General features: G+C 56.0%; 4 protein-coding genes across 4 annotated transcripts; 1 reads left to right on the top strand and 3 right to left on the bottom strand.

Moving 5' to 3' along the window:
• Positions 1-86: 86 nt before the first annotated feature.
• Positions 87-815, bottom strand: EsH8_I_001024 (Shr3 amino acid permease chaperone; the record flags this gene model as incomplete). The annotated part of the gene is made up of 2 exons (XM_083268437.1): positions 87-649; positions 728-815. 2 exons carry the CDS (start codon positions 813-815, stop codon positions 87-89), a joined length of 651 nt encoding a protein of 216 aa, XP_083118875.1.
• Positions 816-1,459: 644 nt separating this feature from the next.
• On the bottom strand, positions 1,460-2,560 carry EsH8_I_001023 (zinc-dependent alcohol dehydrogenase family protein; the record flags this gene model as incomplete). Its single annotated transcript, XM_083268436.1, has 2 exons — positions 1,460-1,992; positions 2,047-2,560. 2 exons carry the CDS (start codon positions 2,558-2,560, stop codon positions 1,460-1,462), a joined length of 1,047 nt encoding a protein of 348 aa, XP_083118874.1.
• Positions 2,561-4,297: 1,737 nt separating this feature from the next.
• On the top strand, positions 4,298-7,004 carry EsH8_I_001022 (uncharacterized protein; the record flags this gene model as incomplete). Its single annotated transcript, XM_083268435.1, has 3 exons — positions 4,298-4,406; positions 4,515-4,566; positions 4,643-7,004. The coding sequence occupies 3 exons, from the start codon at positions 4,298-4,300 to the stop codon at positions 7,002-7,004; spliced, it is 2,523 nt and encodes an 840-aa protein (XP_083118873.1).
• A 1,677-nt stretch (positions 7,005-8,681) lies between these two features.
• EsH8_I_001021 (uncharacterized protein) lies at positions 8,682-10,857 on the bottom strand (the record flags this gene model as incomplete). The annotated part of the gene is made up of 2 exons (XM_083268434.1): positions 8,682-10,193; positions 10,279-10,857. 2 exons carry the CDS (start codon positions 10,855-10,857, stop codon positions 8,682-8,684), a joined length of 2,091 nt encoding a protein of 696 aa, XP_083118872.1.
• Between the last annotated feature and the right edge of the window lie 6,082 nt (positions 10,858-16,939).

Below are 16,939 nucleotides of genomic sequence, written 5' to 3'. Positions count from 1 at the left end.
GAGGCTCCCCAGACTAGAGCGCCTTACCATCCCTTACGGCCAGCAATTTGCGCAACTTGAGCTCCTGGTCCACAACGCGTAACACTCTACTGCTTCTTCTTGTGCGACGCAGAGCCCTTGCTCTTCTCCTCCTCGAGCTTCACAAAGTCCTCGCGGTCCTTGCGCTCGGCGTACCATTGGCCAGCCTGCAGCACAAGGACACCAACAAGAACAAGCGCAAGAATGGTGTTGCTTGCCGCAAGGACCTTCAGGCTGTCCTCCTTGCCCAAGATGACCTCACCCGTGACCGGGCCGTCCTTGACCTCACCCTGCCAGTTGGGATCATCCCAGATACCGGCGCTGACAGACCTCAAGCCCTTGACGATGTTGGTGATGTAGACGCCGACGCCGATGAGGTACAGGACGAGGGAAGCGCCGTCGAAGAGAACGTTCGCCTCGGAGGGGCGGAACAGCTTGATGAAGAAACCACAGAAGCCGGTGAAGACAATGATGTTAAGAAGACGGCCGATAAGAGGCGGGGACTGGTGCATAAACTTCAGGTGGGTTTCGAGGTGCTGGAAGAAGGACTCCGGGACGGGGGCGGAGGTCCAGAGGAGAGGGAAATCGTAGGGGAAGGAGGCGAAGAGGATGCCGAGGAAGAAGCAGGTGGCTGTGAGGAGTCCACGTTAGCATTTCCATCTTTGAGCGCAGCAATGGGAGGGATGCGGGAGGGGCAAGGGAAACGTACGGCCGATGATCATGAACGTCGCGAACGAGGTCGAACCACGGTAGTTCCCGGATTGAGTGGTCTTGGACCAATCTACCCAGCCGGACATGTTGGGCGATTATTCAATGACTTTGTAGGTTTTCGAGGAAGAATGCCGAAATGCGCGCAATTGCGTCGCGAGGGGTGTGAGCTTCGTAGGAACGGTGGACAGAGAGGCAAACTGCTGTCCTCTAAGTTAACAGGTCCGTTGATGAGGATTCGGTTCGACCAGACGTACGTCGCAATGGGATCAGGCGCGCTCGCAGAAGAGGGGCTGGTGGCGACGTTCGGAGGGGTAGAAGAAATGCGCTTTTACCAGAGCAGGTGGGAGGCTGGATGGTATGTGCGTATGTCGTTCGCGGGAGCCCGTTCGCGTGGAGAAGTTGTGCGAGGCAGATTAACTCTCGTGCTGATAAGTGGTCATTAGGCAGGTTTCTGCTTACGTAGGTCCCACCCGACTTAGCGGCAGTGTCAATGTTAATCTTGCATAGTGGGTACTAAGATTAGATATGGCTTGGTTGCGGGTGGCTATTTGGGAACTGTCATTGAATTACTACCCATTGCGGCTTCCGTCGGGGAGGGCGGGGCAGATTTCACCACTCTAGCTAGCTGGTCCTACGCTTTCAAACAGAAGACCTGGATTGAATTGGCAACTCTAGAAGCATGCAAAGCAGGCCCTAGTGGCCACGTTGCATAGCAGCCATAGCTGTGCAGTTATTCCTGAGACACGTTGATGCATACCTTGCCGATGTGAGCCCCACTGGACAGGTACTCGAATGCAGCAACGACTTCGTCTCGTCCATAGCCGAATTCCTTCTCTACCGGGACCTTCAACCCCCGATCCACAACGTACCGCGTCACTTCCTCCAAGTGCTGTCTGGATCCCACCATGATGCCGCGTACCACTGCACCTTTGGACAGGGCGAGAGCTGCTACATCCGGCATTTTTTCCTGGGGGCAAGACGCGAGGAACCCAATTACAGCGATAGATCCTCCATAGGCGACAGCGTTGATGCTTTCAGCAATAGTTCCAGCGCCGCCATTCTCAAAAATGAAATCGGCCCCGTGACCCTTGGTAATCTTCAACACTTCCTGGGACCAATTTTTGGTTTTGTAGTTGATAACGAAGTCGGCACCGTACGTCTCCTGGACGTGCTGGAGCTTGGAGTCGGAAGATGAAGTGATGATCGTCGTTGCCCCAGCTGCTTTGGCGAGGATGAGGCCCATGATTGAAACGCCACCGGTGCCTTTACTTGGTTTAGATCTCACAAACACAATTGGCTCAAGACTGAGTAACTTACCAAGAAACAAGACCGTCTGGCCGGGCTTGAGCTGGACGTTGCCATAGAGTGCGTTCCACGCGGTGCTTCCAACGCAGACAAGAGCAGACAGCTGTGCGTAGCTGAGCCGCGTGTCTGAAGGGATTTTGACAAGTGCAGAGCTAGGGAGCGCAATGAATTCTCTGAGGGCGCCGTCGAGGCAGCCGCCTAGGCTGTGATCCCAGTCCAGTATGGGTCCGTACAGAGTGTTGAGGTCGAATACCGCAATGACCTTGTCTCCTTCGGCGAAGAGTTCTTTGACCTGGCTTCCCACTTTGACAACATCGCCAGAGAGATCGGAGCAGGGGACCACATTGTCCTTGACTGGGAAGGGGTACTTCCCGGTGGCTACGGCGAAGTCACGGAAGTTGAGAGCGACACTTCGAATCCGGACCAGGACTTCGTATGAAGATGGTTCTGGAACTGGCTCGGTTTCTTCACGAAGATCGTGAATAGAGGATCGTTGCGGTAGTCTGAAGACTTGTTGAGTTGCCATGATGACTTTTGCCGGAAAGAAGTAACAGAAGGTCTAAAGAATACTCGGAGGAAAAGCGATGAACAGAGAAACTGCACTGCACGTTCTGATTGATACAAGACAGACTCAATCAGGTACTGAAAGCCCTTAATATATTGCCATTTTCATCCTACCTTTGGGCTGTTGCTCTTTGGGACTGAAAATACGTCATGCTTGTGCCATGTCCAGTAACCACAACAGTGCTGATAAATCACAAAAACTTTACGATTCATCATCCGTGTCTAGTCGGCTTCTTGGATCAAGAAAGGGGAATAAATTATTCAGCTTGATGGAAACACGGCGAGAACGGGCAAGTAGGTGAGGTTGGGTCTCCATGATTAAATGTGGGTAATTTCTTCTCCAACTTGGGGTCAAAACCCCCCACCATCACGTACCACTAAACCACTCCTTGCTAGCACATAAGTATGATCCTCCTCGCTGTACGGATAATGTATATTTTCTTCTTTAGATCATGTGGTCTTCTGTGTCAGCCCCGAGTATTCTCAGAAGTGGAGTATGGATTGATAAGTTGCTCTTCAAGCATCGATTCAGTAGCACCACCGAAGCGGACCAAAGTCCAAATTATGCGGTATCAATTCTTTGGCCTTTTATTTTATCAATGGAACTGGAAGTTCATGTTGTTACATTTCTTGTAATGTTACATCAAGTTCGGAACAAGCACACGAGATTTCACGTTTCGCTTCACATAATCATATGGTGAGCTTTCTTGGGTACAGATGTATTATGTGTATTCTCCAATACATTTTGTCTACAAGTAAGGCGAGTACGTCGTCTCCTTCGTCAATTCTGTGCGTCTCATGCCGTCACTATGGAGTATTGCGGGACGGATTTGTGAGACAAGAATAGCGTCGACGGGAATTTGAGTTTCCAGCAATAGGTGGATCTCCAGTCGTTACGCACCAACTAAGGTAGGAAAGGTATAAAACTTCACTAGCATCATTCGTTACATCACGACTGTGTACAAATCGGCCAAGTACTCCATACGGGGTTCTGTTTGCGCCAAATTCCAGGAAAACAGTCCAGTGAGGCTTTTGGAGCTTTATGAGACCACTCTCAGACGATGAGCACCAGCACTTGGATCAGGCAAATGACGTCAATGTTATTTAGGTACATTTAGTTTCGCAGAGAAGATCGATGCAATATTCTTTGCAATGTGCTTTTCTCTCTCTCTTGAGAGCTCCCTGGTTACTCGGACCTTAGATCGGCTACTAAAGCCCTTTTTTGGTTCCATAGTCACATGAGCTTGTGTTATTTGTAGTAAATAAGATAGAAAAGGCACACGAAAACTCCCTGTATAAACCTATTCTCAAATTAACAATTCAGTTGCTGATAAATACTAAAAGACAATAGGTGGCAGGTGGCAGGTGGTAGAAAAAGTAGTAACTTTAGTATTGAAAAGACTGCATCTACTCAAAAGAATTATAATGAGAATTACCCAGTACAGTAACAGTTAGATGAAGAAGCTCGATAGTAAGCGGGCCGGAATAACTACGCAGCGTGGGTTTATAGTTTTTCAAAAGCGCTTAGAAATCAACTCCAATTCGGTATAGTCCTAGTTTCGAGGCAAAAAGCAACTCAACCTTGGGTGGAATCTGTCCCAGCGAATCACAACCAAATCCCTAGCAAGAGTTATCTCTCAAAATACGGGGTTCATAGGGTTGTCCTATGGCCATTCAATTTGAGGACTAGAAGGGCCTCATGGCCATGTCCATGCCACGGGGTCGACCCCGTCGCTACGTGGCGCCATGCAGGTTTTGTCAAAAACAGTTCAAGAGACATGAACATCTTGAACGTCATGAACGCACACGTAATGCCCCACATCTACTATTCTCATATCGTATCTTGCAACTAGAGACAGAAACTCAACGGGATGCCATAAATGTATGACAACCCCCACTGACAAATCCGGCCATAGACACCCGCGAGCAACCATTCGTGTGCCATTGTGGGCGAAGGTTCTCCCGACAGTAAGTTAACCTTGAGCATCAGTTCTAGGATGCTTAAAATGCTGCAAATAATCATATGAGCTTACGGGTCCAATAGAGATCTTTTGTCTAGGCATCAACGCGTCTCCCACGCTGGGGAGATTGACAACCCTGAGACGCCTTCGGTGTCCGATGTAAATCATGTCACTAACACAGCGATGGTTGAAACAACGGACAATATAGCACACGGCGCTGAACCCCAACCACAAGACGTTGACGCGAGTAGCTCCGCAACGTGGCTGACAAATGATGTTCCTTTGAGGGATGAATCTCCTGACAGGCCGCAGTCGCGACTGCCTCAGCACGGCGCCCCTTACAACCCCAATATTCCGGTATTGTACGATACCGCCATGGGAGACTTGGAGCCGCTGCAAGATTCATACACACAGGACCTTCTGCTCGGAATGGACGGCCTGGAGCACGCCTTTCTATGGGACGACATGCAATCACAAGATGCCTACTTGCCAACCGGCCCTATCAACGCTGGCCCCCTCCTCGCGGACAGCTCAGTCACAAGAACTCAGAACGCCGGCATGCCATCGTTCTACGACTTGAATCCAGACCACCAAGAAGGCCCGGCCTTCTTGCAGTTGCAACCGGGGCACACATCGCCAGAGGCCCAGTCCGCTTTCGCATCCAGGTTGCCGTCGATGGAACCAGAGGAACCAGAGGTGATGCCCCGGGTCATGACAGCCGGGCCCGAAACCCCGTTGGAACAAGCCCAGCTGGTGAGGCAGACCGAATCCGCCCGTCCCTGGAAGGTCTCCTTGACCGACTACGCCCAAATCGCCAGAGCCTTCACCGAGCTCCGGGGCGCCCTGCCGGACGCCTTCTCCCTCCCGTCGCAGCACGCGCTCTCCCGGTTTCTGGAAGGGTATTTCCGCGGCTTCCACATCCACCTGCCGTTCCTGCACTGCGTGACGTTTTCCGCCGCGCGCGTCGGCCCAGAGCTCCTGCTCTCACTGGCAGCCGCCGGCGCCCTGTACCGTTTCGAGCACGCCAAGGGGTACCGGCTCTACGCCGCTGCGCGATCGCTGATCGCCTGGCGCGCCGCTCAGAGGGGCAGCGCTGTCTTGGAACGGCTGGCCGGCGATTCTCCCGGATACGCGGGCTATTCGGATTCCCCGAGCAGGCCGTCTTGCTCTACCGGCGCGGCTCTTGACGGCGGGCTCGCCGACGACGCAGCCCCCCATAGAGACACGGCGGGCCTCGGGACATTACAGGCCATGATGGTGCTCATGGCGATGGCATCGTGGGGCCACCACGACCTGACGCGAGACGCCCTGTGCATGTCCAGCCAAGTCGCCATGCTCGCCCGCGACTTGGGCATAGCCCGCCCGGAGCAGCCCCCGCCCGCGAACGAGCCGTGGGACGAGTGGGTCCGGGGGGAGGAGCGCCGCCGGACCCTCTTCGTGGCCTATACGCTCCTGAACCTGCAGAGCGTGGCCTTCGACACGCCGCCGCCCATCCTCAACCGCGAGGTCGCAATCAACCTGCCCGGGTGCGCGTCGACCTGGACGGCGCGCGGCCCGGCCGAGTGGTCGAGGCTGCGGGACAAGTACGTGGCGCCGGGGCCCTTCCAGGAGAAGCTGGGCGGGCTCCTGGCGGGCCGGGACGCCCACCTCGAGGCCGCGCTCTCGTCGTTCGGGAACCACGTGCTCGTCCACGGCCTGGTGCAGCAGATCTTCCTCGCGCGCGGCGCCCTCGGGCGCCTCGACGGTGACTTCGTCGGGGCGCTGGAGTCGTCGCTCCGGGCTTGGCAGCGGTCCTGGGAGGCGACGTACGAGTCCACGACGGACCCCTCGTCGCCCAAGGGCCCGCTGGGGTTCAACTCGACGGCGCTGCTGCGCCTGGCGTACATCCGGCTGAGCGCGGACCTGGGCCCGCGCCGGCGGCTCCTCGCCGGGGACCCCGGGGCCGTCGCCGACGCCTTCTCGCGGCGCGCCGTCACGGCCGCCGACCGGTCGCCCCGCCTGGACCGGGCCGTCCTGCAGTGCGCCCACGCCCTGAGCATCCCCGTCCGGGTCGGCGTCGCCTTCGTGGCGCACACGCGGCCGCTGGGCTGGAGCATCCAGCACGCGCTGTGCAACCTCGAGTGCGCGTTCCTGCTGGCGCAGTGGCTCCTGCTCGTCTCCGAGTGCGCCGAGGCCTCGGGGCCCGGCTCGCTGCGGGGCGACGAGCGGAAGCTGGTGAGCATGGTCGCGGGCCTCGTGCAGGAGACGGAGTTTGCGGGCCCTGCCGAGGACGGCGGCCAGAGCTATGCGGTCTGGACTAGGGGCTTGGCGGCCTCGACTGTGCGGCTCTGGGCGCAGACATTCCAGGGCTCCCACGTGTTCGAGATTGTCCGGCTTGTTGGCAGCGGCCTGTCAATCCTGGCCGATGCCTTGGAGAGCGAAGCGTCGGTCGGACGCCCGGTTTGAGTAACATCACTTCGGGCCATCGGCTCTGGGGCCAAGCCTGTGTCATGTACCGGCGATATGCAGTTCCAACCCCTTGGGAGCAAGAGATTGTCTTTCTTCCCCTGTGCTTTTAATTATACAGATATACCTATTGTACGCCCCGGAATCAACGGAACAAGATGCCCCCGCCGGGGCGAGCTTATACGCATCACTCGTAAGCAGTCTTCTTGCCCTGACTCTCCTTCTTAATCAAATCCATGCCCGCAAGTTGTGGGCCGGACAGCACATGTATGCCTTCTCTTACACGCACCCAGATTCCTTCCTCATGTGGCTTGTTACTCCGCATGGCCTGCCTGTAGGCTTTGTGTGGCCGGAGATTCTCTCATCTTAACGTCTGTAATATTGCTTCGGGCTCTCTCGGTGGTTTACCGTTGCAGCGTGCTCCGCTCCCCCCCCCGCCATCCTAGCGTGAAAGAATTCTTCTCGAAGCAGGTATTATGCATGCGGTCCCGTATACCTATGCGGCAATTCTGTCGCTTAGCCGCTCCATCGTGGCAATCTGGGTGTTGGCTGCCCTGGTTCGAAAGGCTTCCGAGATCCCAACTTCGCATGCCCATGAACCCTTCGGGTAACCATCTCTATACGGGTAACGTCGTCCACTCTGCTGGGGCAGAGGTTGTCCCCAGGGATCCGGGCTCGCTCCTCCTCGTCAAGAGAGTGCCAGGCAGAAAAGAGCCGTCGTGATCATCAACCATTGAGAAATAAGTGGGTAGTTGGAGGAAGAAGTAGGCTAGTTTAATAAAACAGTCAGACTACGCCTCAAAGGTCGTCGTGGGGTGGGTGGGACCCAAGATTAGTTTCGAAACATTCTGGGCCCTTCCCCGAGATGACAATTCGGAGATTGCAACTGGGTGACAGTCGTAACGGGGTTGTCTCTTGGCATCCTTGTCCGTTTGGCGACGAAAATCAAGCCACCTGATTGCACAAATGGCGAATGTGTAAACTAATGCTGCCGGCACTCTTTGATCGTGTCTTGGTTGACATTAGGTCTCGTGCCAGACATGGAAGTGTTGGACGATTGATACCCCGTGATACCGTCGCCGAAAATCACCGTCATTCAACGTTGTACAATCCCAACTGGTAGCATATTCTTTGATATTGTGGTATTGTACACGCGCACACCCTGTAGTCACACAAGCTGCCGCTACCCGCCTATTACTGGTGTCGTGGGCGAAGACACAGGTGTACGGATAGGCTCGGCGCTATTGTCATCTGTCATGACAACTAATTGCCCTGCCACCTGCAAGCGCATCCGCGCACTGACGCCTCTGGCACCGTATGCCAAGACGGCCGCCTCGAAAAAACCAGAACAAATAAATGAAAGCAAAGATCCTCGTCATAGGGACGTATCCCAGCAAGACTGTTCCAACTAAAATGGCCAAGAACGGAAATGGGTAGCCATAGATACTGATAAGGAGAAAATAATTAAAGCAGAAAAGAGTTCGCTACAATAACAATGCTGAGCCCACCAGAAGTTCCGGGGAGGTGCCAGTGCTGAATCGCAGAGACGGGAGCCTTCAACTCGACGGCTGCCGAAAAATGAACCACCGTCGTTGCCTCGTGAATGGGAGAACATCCCCCGGGGTATAATGACAAACCTCAAAAAGAAAACGACACGCCGAAGTGCTGACAAGTGAATCAACTCTGCACCACTGCCCTGGATGACTTCTTCCCCAATGTCATTTGGCTCAGGGACAGTGTCCTGGCTGCCTTTTTACGCTGTGGATCTTCGTCCTCATCTAGCAACTCCTCCCCGAAAGCGCCGTAACCGTGTGACTGCTCCTCCCTCGGCGTCGCAAATACCTCCGAGTACGAGTCATCGTCACCGGGACCGGTTCCAACGCCAGAGTCTTCAGCCAAGAACCGTTGGTTTCTAGACGCAGCGCCCTCGTCATCGGACGAATCTTGGTCGAAGGCCGACACGCTGCCAAACGACTTGGCCGTGGGAGGCGGCTCCATATGCAGGGACATGCGGCCGTGGCCGTTTGGACCGGATAGCATGTTCATGCGTCTCGTCAGCTTCTTCACTTGAGATTCAAGAGCCTGTCTAGAGGCCCTCTCGGTCTCCAGAAGCGCGAGGAGCATCGTATAGTGATCCGCTGTGAACGTCTCTGCCGTCCGGTTCGCCTCTATTCGCGAAAGGGCTGGCAGGCTTGTGACACCGCGGATGGTTGAATTCGAAGTTGGCCTGTTCATAAATGTGGGCAGTTGAAGAGAACCCACGTACGTGGGCGTTTCGCCGAAGGACGTGTGGGACTCTTTTGAGTGAGCAGAGCTGCTGTACCGAGACACTGGTGCGTCTTGACCCGACAACTGATGAAGCGCCGGTGTGACTGCCGTAGTCGTTGTTTGAGATGACGGATCGGAACCTGGCAACGACGGCGCGGGTCGCTCGGGCTGGCTGGCACGCACTTGGAACCCGGGAACCGAGTTGCAAAGCTGCGTGACGACATTTTCCATGCGCTGCATCCTTTCCTCTAGAGTGTCTATCCGTGACTCGATACTGGCTGCTTGCGTGATCTTCATGCCCGCCATCACGTTCATGTGAGTTAGGTTCCCAAAGGAGAATGGCTGAGGCGGCGTTGCCACCTGCCCCTGCTCTATTGGGGACTCTGGCAAGTCTGTAGAGACGGCGCCCGTGTACTCGTTCTCGTGGTCCGGAGGATTGGATGATACCGGCGACGTGATGAAAGCCGGGTCGTAGCTTTCCCGCCAATACCGGATCTCGTCACTTCGGCATCGAGCTTCCGGTCGGACCTCCGGGTTTCGTAAACCACTCAGGCTTCTGGATCGCCGTTTTTGTCCGACATCGCTGGTGATTGCCCGCCCAATTTCCTCGGGATTGCCATCATCATCAAACAGTCGACTCCCGCGTACATGAGTGCTCGCAGGACGGGGGGAAAGTCCTGCCAATTCGCCCTCGCGGCTCCTGAATGGCGCTGAGTAAATTTGGCTTGTAGTGGCAGTTGCTGCCCTTTTGCGACTTGACAGCGACAGGTCGACGTTGATCGAGTTGCGCGCGCTCTCAATTGCAGTAAAGTCTTGAGGCCCGATGGAGTGGGATCTCAAGGCGCGGTCGTACTCTGTGATCGGCAGAGACGCCGATCGCTTGGGTTCGGTTTCCTTGACTCGGCTCAATGTGGAAGGGTCCTGACGATTCCCTGTTAGCCTCCGGGTTTGGAAAACAAAACAAAAAAATTACTTGGCCCGGGGGCCAACAATTGCCGAAACTTACGTTCTTGTGCTGGGGGTTGTAAGTCGATACGCGCTGCGAATCGGCTGAACCCCGACTGCCGTTCTTCTTCTTGCGGCCGAAAAGTTTCCCTAGTGCGCCGCGCAATGTCGACTTTTTGCGCTGAGGCTTGTCCTTGCTCGCGCCAGTCTGTTCAGACGACTCGCTCACCATCGAGTACCGCAGATTGCTAGAGGCGTTCGTTCTCCTATGCGACTGCGGGCTGTTGGCATGTGTGGCAGACGTCGGGGACGTGGAAGAACCTGAGCCTGAGCCTGAGCCGGGTCCAGAGGGAGCTATTACCGAGTCTGTCCTCGGCGCCTGTGGTACTTCGGGACGGGAAACTGAGACAACCGATCCGGCTCTAGGCTCGGCCTGCGGAGGGTGCATCTGCTGTTCCCTCATGTCGCCGGCAGTCAAAGGCGTAGCGATACCGGTGCCGGGATTGCGCATAGGGAATTCGTCGTCGACGGGGTTTGGAATGGGAATTGGGCCAGATATGGTGCCCCGAATGGACTGGCCCGTCATGGACCGAGGGGTGGCGCCTGGGGCAGGCGGACTGGCCGACTTGAAAAGACCCATGGCAGTGATGACCTTTGTTTCTACAGCTCGCGAGGCTCGAAGCTAGAGCGAGTGTGAAAGAGGTCGGAGGAGGAGGAGGAGAGGTGTATATGGTGGTCAGCCAATGCAAGCCATGGAGTGACTGACGCTTGGGGAAATGACCAGGAGGAGCGAAGACAATGCCGGCGAGGCCCAAGAGTAATGGACGATGGGCGGTGCCGTGCCGCGGCGGCTTGTTTGGAAGGCCGGGATGGCAGCACTATTAGGCTAGGATTCTTGGTCGGACGCCAGATGTCTAGGCCAGGCGGTGATCTATGCTGGAACCTGATTCATGGTGCATATGGCCAGCAATGCCGCTTGTCGTCTTGGGCTTGTCGGGGAATCGGGAGAGGTGGCAATGACGCTCGGTAGCCGCAACAGCGCTAAGATCGGGACGGAGCAAACGTCGAGTGGTGAATCAAAGCACGGATAGAGAGGCGAATAAGGGAGAGGATCCCACGACGAGATGGAGGAATCCGAATGGGAGCAGAGGAATTAAGAAGGGGGAACCCTGGCAGGGCCTGCGTCATGTATCAAAGGAGCACCCGGGCAGCTCTGCGACAGGCTGGCGAGGCGGGCGAAGAGGACGTTGGTTGGAACGGGCAGTAGCGCGCCGCTTAGCTTGGGGGGTGGGAGGAGAGGGCGGATGGGGGAGGTATGAATAGAATAAACAGACAATAATAATAAGAGAAGTTTGATGAACAGGTGCAAGGAACGTTGGAGCAGAATAGTGGTACCGAAAGGAAAGTAGGTAGGTTTGGCAAGGCAAGGCGAAGGCGGGCTGGAGAAGAAGTGAAGAGTTGCGGTTGGCCCGGGGGTGGGATTTCCTTCTGTCTGTCTCCAACGGCAGAGAGGGCGGCAGAGGAGGGAGAAAAAGAAACAAGAGAGAAGGGCGAAGGAGCGAAAGGAAAGGGGAGAGCAATGGCATGTATCTGTATCGGTTCTGCACGGGATGTGCACAAAGTACTCTCTGGAGGAACGGAGTACCCTCACCATGCATCGGCTAGGGCAGGGAAGGTGATGACAAGGAACATCTGGACACTACACCAAACGAGAGAGACCGGACGGGCGGCGGACCTCGATTGGATGGATACCGCAAGTACATGGCAGAGGAGGCAGAGGCAGAGGCAGAGGAGGAGGAAAGAGGCAGATGCAGAAGAGACGCGGATGCTAGCGCGATGAAACAAGTGTGCATGCACGACCAGGAGGATACGAACGTTTGGAACGCCGTCAATGGAGGGGATTGACGTGAGTCTGTGATGCAGTGATTGGCCGAAAGGAGGATAAGCCATCACCCACCCGCAGCCTGCACCTGCAACATACACTACCTACTATATCGTAAAGCAACGTCGGGTATGGTAGGTACTAGCGTATGTGTGTAGGTATTCAGGAGGGGGAGGGGGGAGGGGGAAGGGGAGGGAAGGGAAGGGGACAGGCCGTTCGTCGGTGACAGACAGGGCAGGCAGTCAAGACAGGGCATCAGGAAAGCTCGGATGGAAGTCTAGTCGATTCGTCGAGACACAATGGAAAGAATGGAAAGCGTCCCATTCCATTGCGCTTTCCATTTGATTTTCGTTGGGGGCCCTGTTGTCCCTCGTGGCCTTCGCGGTCGCCGTCGTTCCCCACCTTCCCCTTGTCGTCGTCTTTCCTTGGCTTCCTGATCCAGGGGTGGCCCTTGTTTTGGCCAGTGCTTGGGGCACCCAGCGCAGTGGGGAAGGAGGAGGGAAGGATCCCCCTTGGTCCAAGAGGGATTGCATTTTGGATTGGGGGTTGTCGAATCGAGTTCTGGAGGAGCGTTGCCGCGCTAGAGGCGCACACCGTGACACCTCCACCAACGGAACTCGGTGTCCTTGCCCGTCCAAGGCAAGCCACCTTTTTACTGTGCATGCACTGCAAGGCAAGGCAAGGTACACAGGGCAAGGACTGGACTGGACGAGCTGCAAGAGGGTGCAAGAGTCTGAGTGTCTATTTGTGGCGTGGTGGGCTTGAGAAGGTCTGTGTGGTCAAGAATGAGTAGGGATTGGACGAGGAACGTGTGCCAGTATGTGCGCGCGCCGACATCAACCCAATCGTCGTGTTTGAGATATCGCTCATCTTGCCAACGTAGAAAGGGCGGCGTGTATGAGCGGCGTGAGGGATGGAAGGAATGTGGGAGAGAGGACATGCATTCAACGCCAACTCTGTCCATCTGTCTCTTCCTCCCCTATACAAGATACAAGCACGGCAAGCCAAGTATGTACCTGACCTGACCTGGCCTGGCCCGACGCCGATCAAGGGAACTGGACACGACGACAATACAGCGCCAGAAAACTGGTGTTGTGAGAATTGGCATCGGGGTGGCCTGATTCGGGGACCGTGACAAGCCAAGCCAAGCCAGCGACGGCGGCATTGTATGTGCTGGGAATCTGGGAATCTGGGACAACGGCTGGAACCGAGCCTCTTGTAACAAGGAAGCAGACAAGACCATTGTCAAATTTCCTTCCATTCGAACGAGAGTCTATTGAGTTGAGAAATGGGAGCGAGCCGGTTTCAACCAGAATAGGTATCCCACAACTGCTGCCCGTTGCAGTCCCGTCAGTTCCAGTTCCAGTTCCGGTTCCGGTTCCACGTCCCCATGCAGCAGCGGTGTCTCAGCCTCAACGCATAACCCTCTACCCTATGGATACCTATTCAAAGACATTGTCGTCCACGCGACTCACCTTCCAATCAACTCCACTGCGCGACTCACCTGCACTGACAGTGCCAGGAGGAGTCCGTGGTGGAGCGCGTTGGATGCGGTGCCAGCAGCCAACGTCCTGACATGATTGATGTCTCCGTACGGGGCCCTCGCCCATGTACGCTGCACAGTACCTAATCCCCGGCCTTGCCGGATCCAGTCCAATCCGGTCTGCTGGTCCGATTCCGAGGAGCTGCCGAATTTGGCGTGCTGTTTCAGTCTCTTGTTCCTTTCTTTTCCCGCCAACATGAACATGGATGCCGTCTGCCACCGTCTGTCGAGGCCGTCCCGTCCGTCGTGGTCCGTGTCAACTTCACGCCCGCTTCACCAGTAGGCTACGAGCATCCCACCCCCAGGGACCAACACGTCCAATTTTGAGGGCAACCGCGGAGTTGTGTGTGGGTTGTGCCAATCCAATGCTACCGACGCAGTGCCGCTGCTACTCTACCTCAGAATCGGCCTTGTCCACCTAGTGCTTGGCGTCCCTGTCCCCGATCCAAACCCCGACCCGTCCCGTCCTGAGCGGCCATCGATTGGCAGCGTCATTCGTCACCGAGGCTCGGATTCCACACCAGTCGCCCATCGTGGTTAGCCAATGCCAAAGCCATGCCGGTGCTGCAATAAAACAAAACAAACCCCCGATTGCGTACGGCAGAGATAGACACCAGCCATTGATTAACCCCGTCAGACACACCCACCAGGAGGGGAAAGTAGTGTACGTGTGATTTGGCACACTCATCCGACATGGCGCCCCAGACTCCACCATTCAAAGATTCCTACCTCAAACCCGTCGTCCAATATCGCGACGCCGCGCTAGGCTCGACGAGCGCCTGCCTTACCCCAACAGGAAGCCGGCCCTGAGTCCGGCAAACGGCGCTGGAAATTCAGGGATGCTTCCGCCTTCGGCACTAACCTGTCTCGTCGGCCTAGCCGTTTGCACCATCTCGTTTATGGCGGAGGTTGTACGTCCACTGACTGCCGTCGCGGCCAAAACCAGGCAACGCCTGCGCCGGCTTTTTGGCAACTTGACGGGCGATTAACTGTCCAACGACCGTCCGTCTGCTTGGTGGCGCTAGCTCTAGCTCCTCAGGAGAGATGCTGGCGAGATGTGATGGTTGGTGCCACGGGCGAATCGCAACGCACCGTTGAACCGCAGGCCACGACGGAGCATTCCTCTCTCGGATCGCTGCAACCGCATGCCACGTCCTCCTGCATCCACTCGCCTGCGTTATTCTTGGTTCCTAACGCCGGCATTCTAGGGGCTGCGTCGCAGCTTCACCCGTCTGCCAGAGTGATGACTTTTGTCGCATTTCACCTTTGACCCCTTTTGGGGCGACACGACCCTGTCACGACCGCGCCCCCAAATTCCTTTCGACGTGCATCTTCGCGAATAGTACGAAAAGCATCCACTACCTGGGCATGGAGGCAGACCCCACATCACAGAAATGGCAGGCTAAAACACCACATGGCTTGCAGGCCTTTATCCAACAACCGTTGTCCCCTATTGTCTGCCTCGCTGTGCAGTCAGTGTCTAGTCCAGATCTGGCCGTCACTCGACGTCGCGCCACCGCCGTCTTACGGCCCGTATCGAGTTTAACTGCTCCCGCCATGACTCGCGCGGGGCTTTAGGCGACAGTTGAACAATACCGCTTGGCAAGGCTCCTGCGAGTGGGCTTTATCAATTTGTCCACGGCGCCATGCTGGGATTTCCTGACCGTCAGGTGTTGTGGGAGCCCGCTCGCCACAGTGACAGGCCAGCCACCTATTCCGAGGAGTTGCATGCACGAATGGCACGACTTTAACACCCAGCAGCCGCCGAACAGTACCATCGTGGGCGACCTGATGCAGTACGCAGTTGCAGCGACGAAGTCACGCACGCACCCGCGTTTGGTCACTACGGCCACCGTTACAAAATCGACTCGACTCCATTGACGGTTTGATCGGCTCGCTTAGCGGGTCTCTCGGCGGAGAATCATATAGCGAGGCAACCGACTTATGATCTCCCACCAAAACAGCGCCGGCAGCACAAATGGTTGAGCGTGAGATGCGCCACGGCCGGGCGACGCCATGTCCTACTCAAGCAGGCATGCCCATTACTCGCCAAATGCTCCTCCATTTGTCGGGATACCAATCCAGTTAGAACAAGCTGCCCCGGAATTGGCTGCGTCTCATGTAGACGGGGGCGAACCGCTCTACTGGAAGGAATAAGATGCCGAGGTGCGCATTCGCTGCCGTCCCGCTCGTTCTACTCTTCACGACGTAAGTACATACATACTATGTGGGATTCGCGTCGCACCAGCCTTCAATTTTTCTTTCCAAAATCGGCTTGTGGATAATTTGACTCGGCGTGTTACGGAAAGAGGCCGCCCTAGAGCATGGCAGATATCGTCCACTATTCGGCAGCAAAGGATCCGAGTTGGACATCGTCAACCCCTCGCACACGCCGCCCCTCCTTATCTGTCTGCCTGGGCAAGAGCGGCTGATTTGGTGTAAGTTGTCGCCGTTTAAAAAAATAAACTCCCAACGTACCGTGTGAGACCAACGCAAAAGAAATATGACGAGGAGCATGACGCCCTGTCTCTTGTTTCGCCTCCGTAGCGGCTATATCGTCCAAGTAATCCAAGAGAGGTCCCAATTCGGATTATGATCTCCCGCGCTGAGAGAACCCGAGACTACTCTACCATTTCGCTCGGTATCAGCCGCAGACTCGGGTGTAAGAGATGCCTTCACAGCCCCAGCAGCGTCGCGAATTATTGCGCACAAACTCGACGAAAGCAGCGTAAATATGTCCAAGTCAAGCATCCCCCTCCTTCTCGGCAGGAGAATTTGGCGGGTCTGGCCACGCAGCAAGGATGGCACAGGCCTGAAAAGTAACCTGAAACATACATGGGTGCCACTCATTCGTCTGATCAGTGACGGCTGACAACTGTGCTCCATCCACGTCTATCTTTTCGCCTGGGATCACGACACGACCCCAAGGAACCCGGGCCCTGGCGTCCATCAACTTGCGTCAACGGACGCTCCCTCCCCCATAGACCCCGGCGGGACATTGGCAAGGTTGACGGCCGTGCGATAATTCTACGATGCGCCACACCAAAGGCAGGCAATGCAGCCCATTCCCTTTCTGGCACCATCACATCGCATAAGGAACCATCCCAGCTCGTCCACCGGTTTGCTCGAGGCGGGCCAGGACACCGAGCATGCCGGTTCGTCAGTATTATTCCAGATCGTCTGGTCTCCGACCACGACCCCTTTCGTCGCATGAAGGTTGACATTGAGGGGGACGGGCCTGTATGGAGAATGGCCCTCCCTGCCACCACCAGCCCGCCGCCTTCCCACCCATCCCAA

This window comes from Colletotrichum jinshuiense, chromosome 1 (assembly GCF_051148585.1).
Source record: "Colletotrichum jinshuiense chromosome 1, complete sequence".
Lineage (NCBI taxonomy): Eukaryota > Fungi > Ascomycota > Sordariomycetes > Glomerellales > Glomerellaceae > Colletotrichum > Colletotrichum jinshuiense.
The sequence above is the reverse complement of the archived record's forward strand: the minus strand, read 5'-3'. Positions and strand labels throughout refer to the sequence as shown.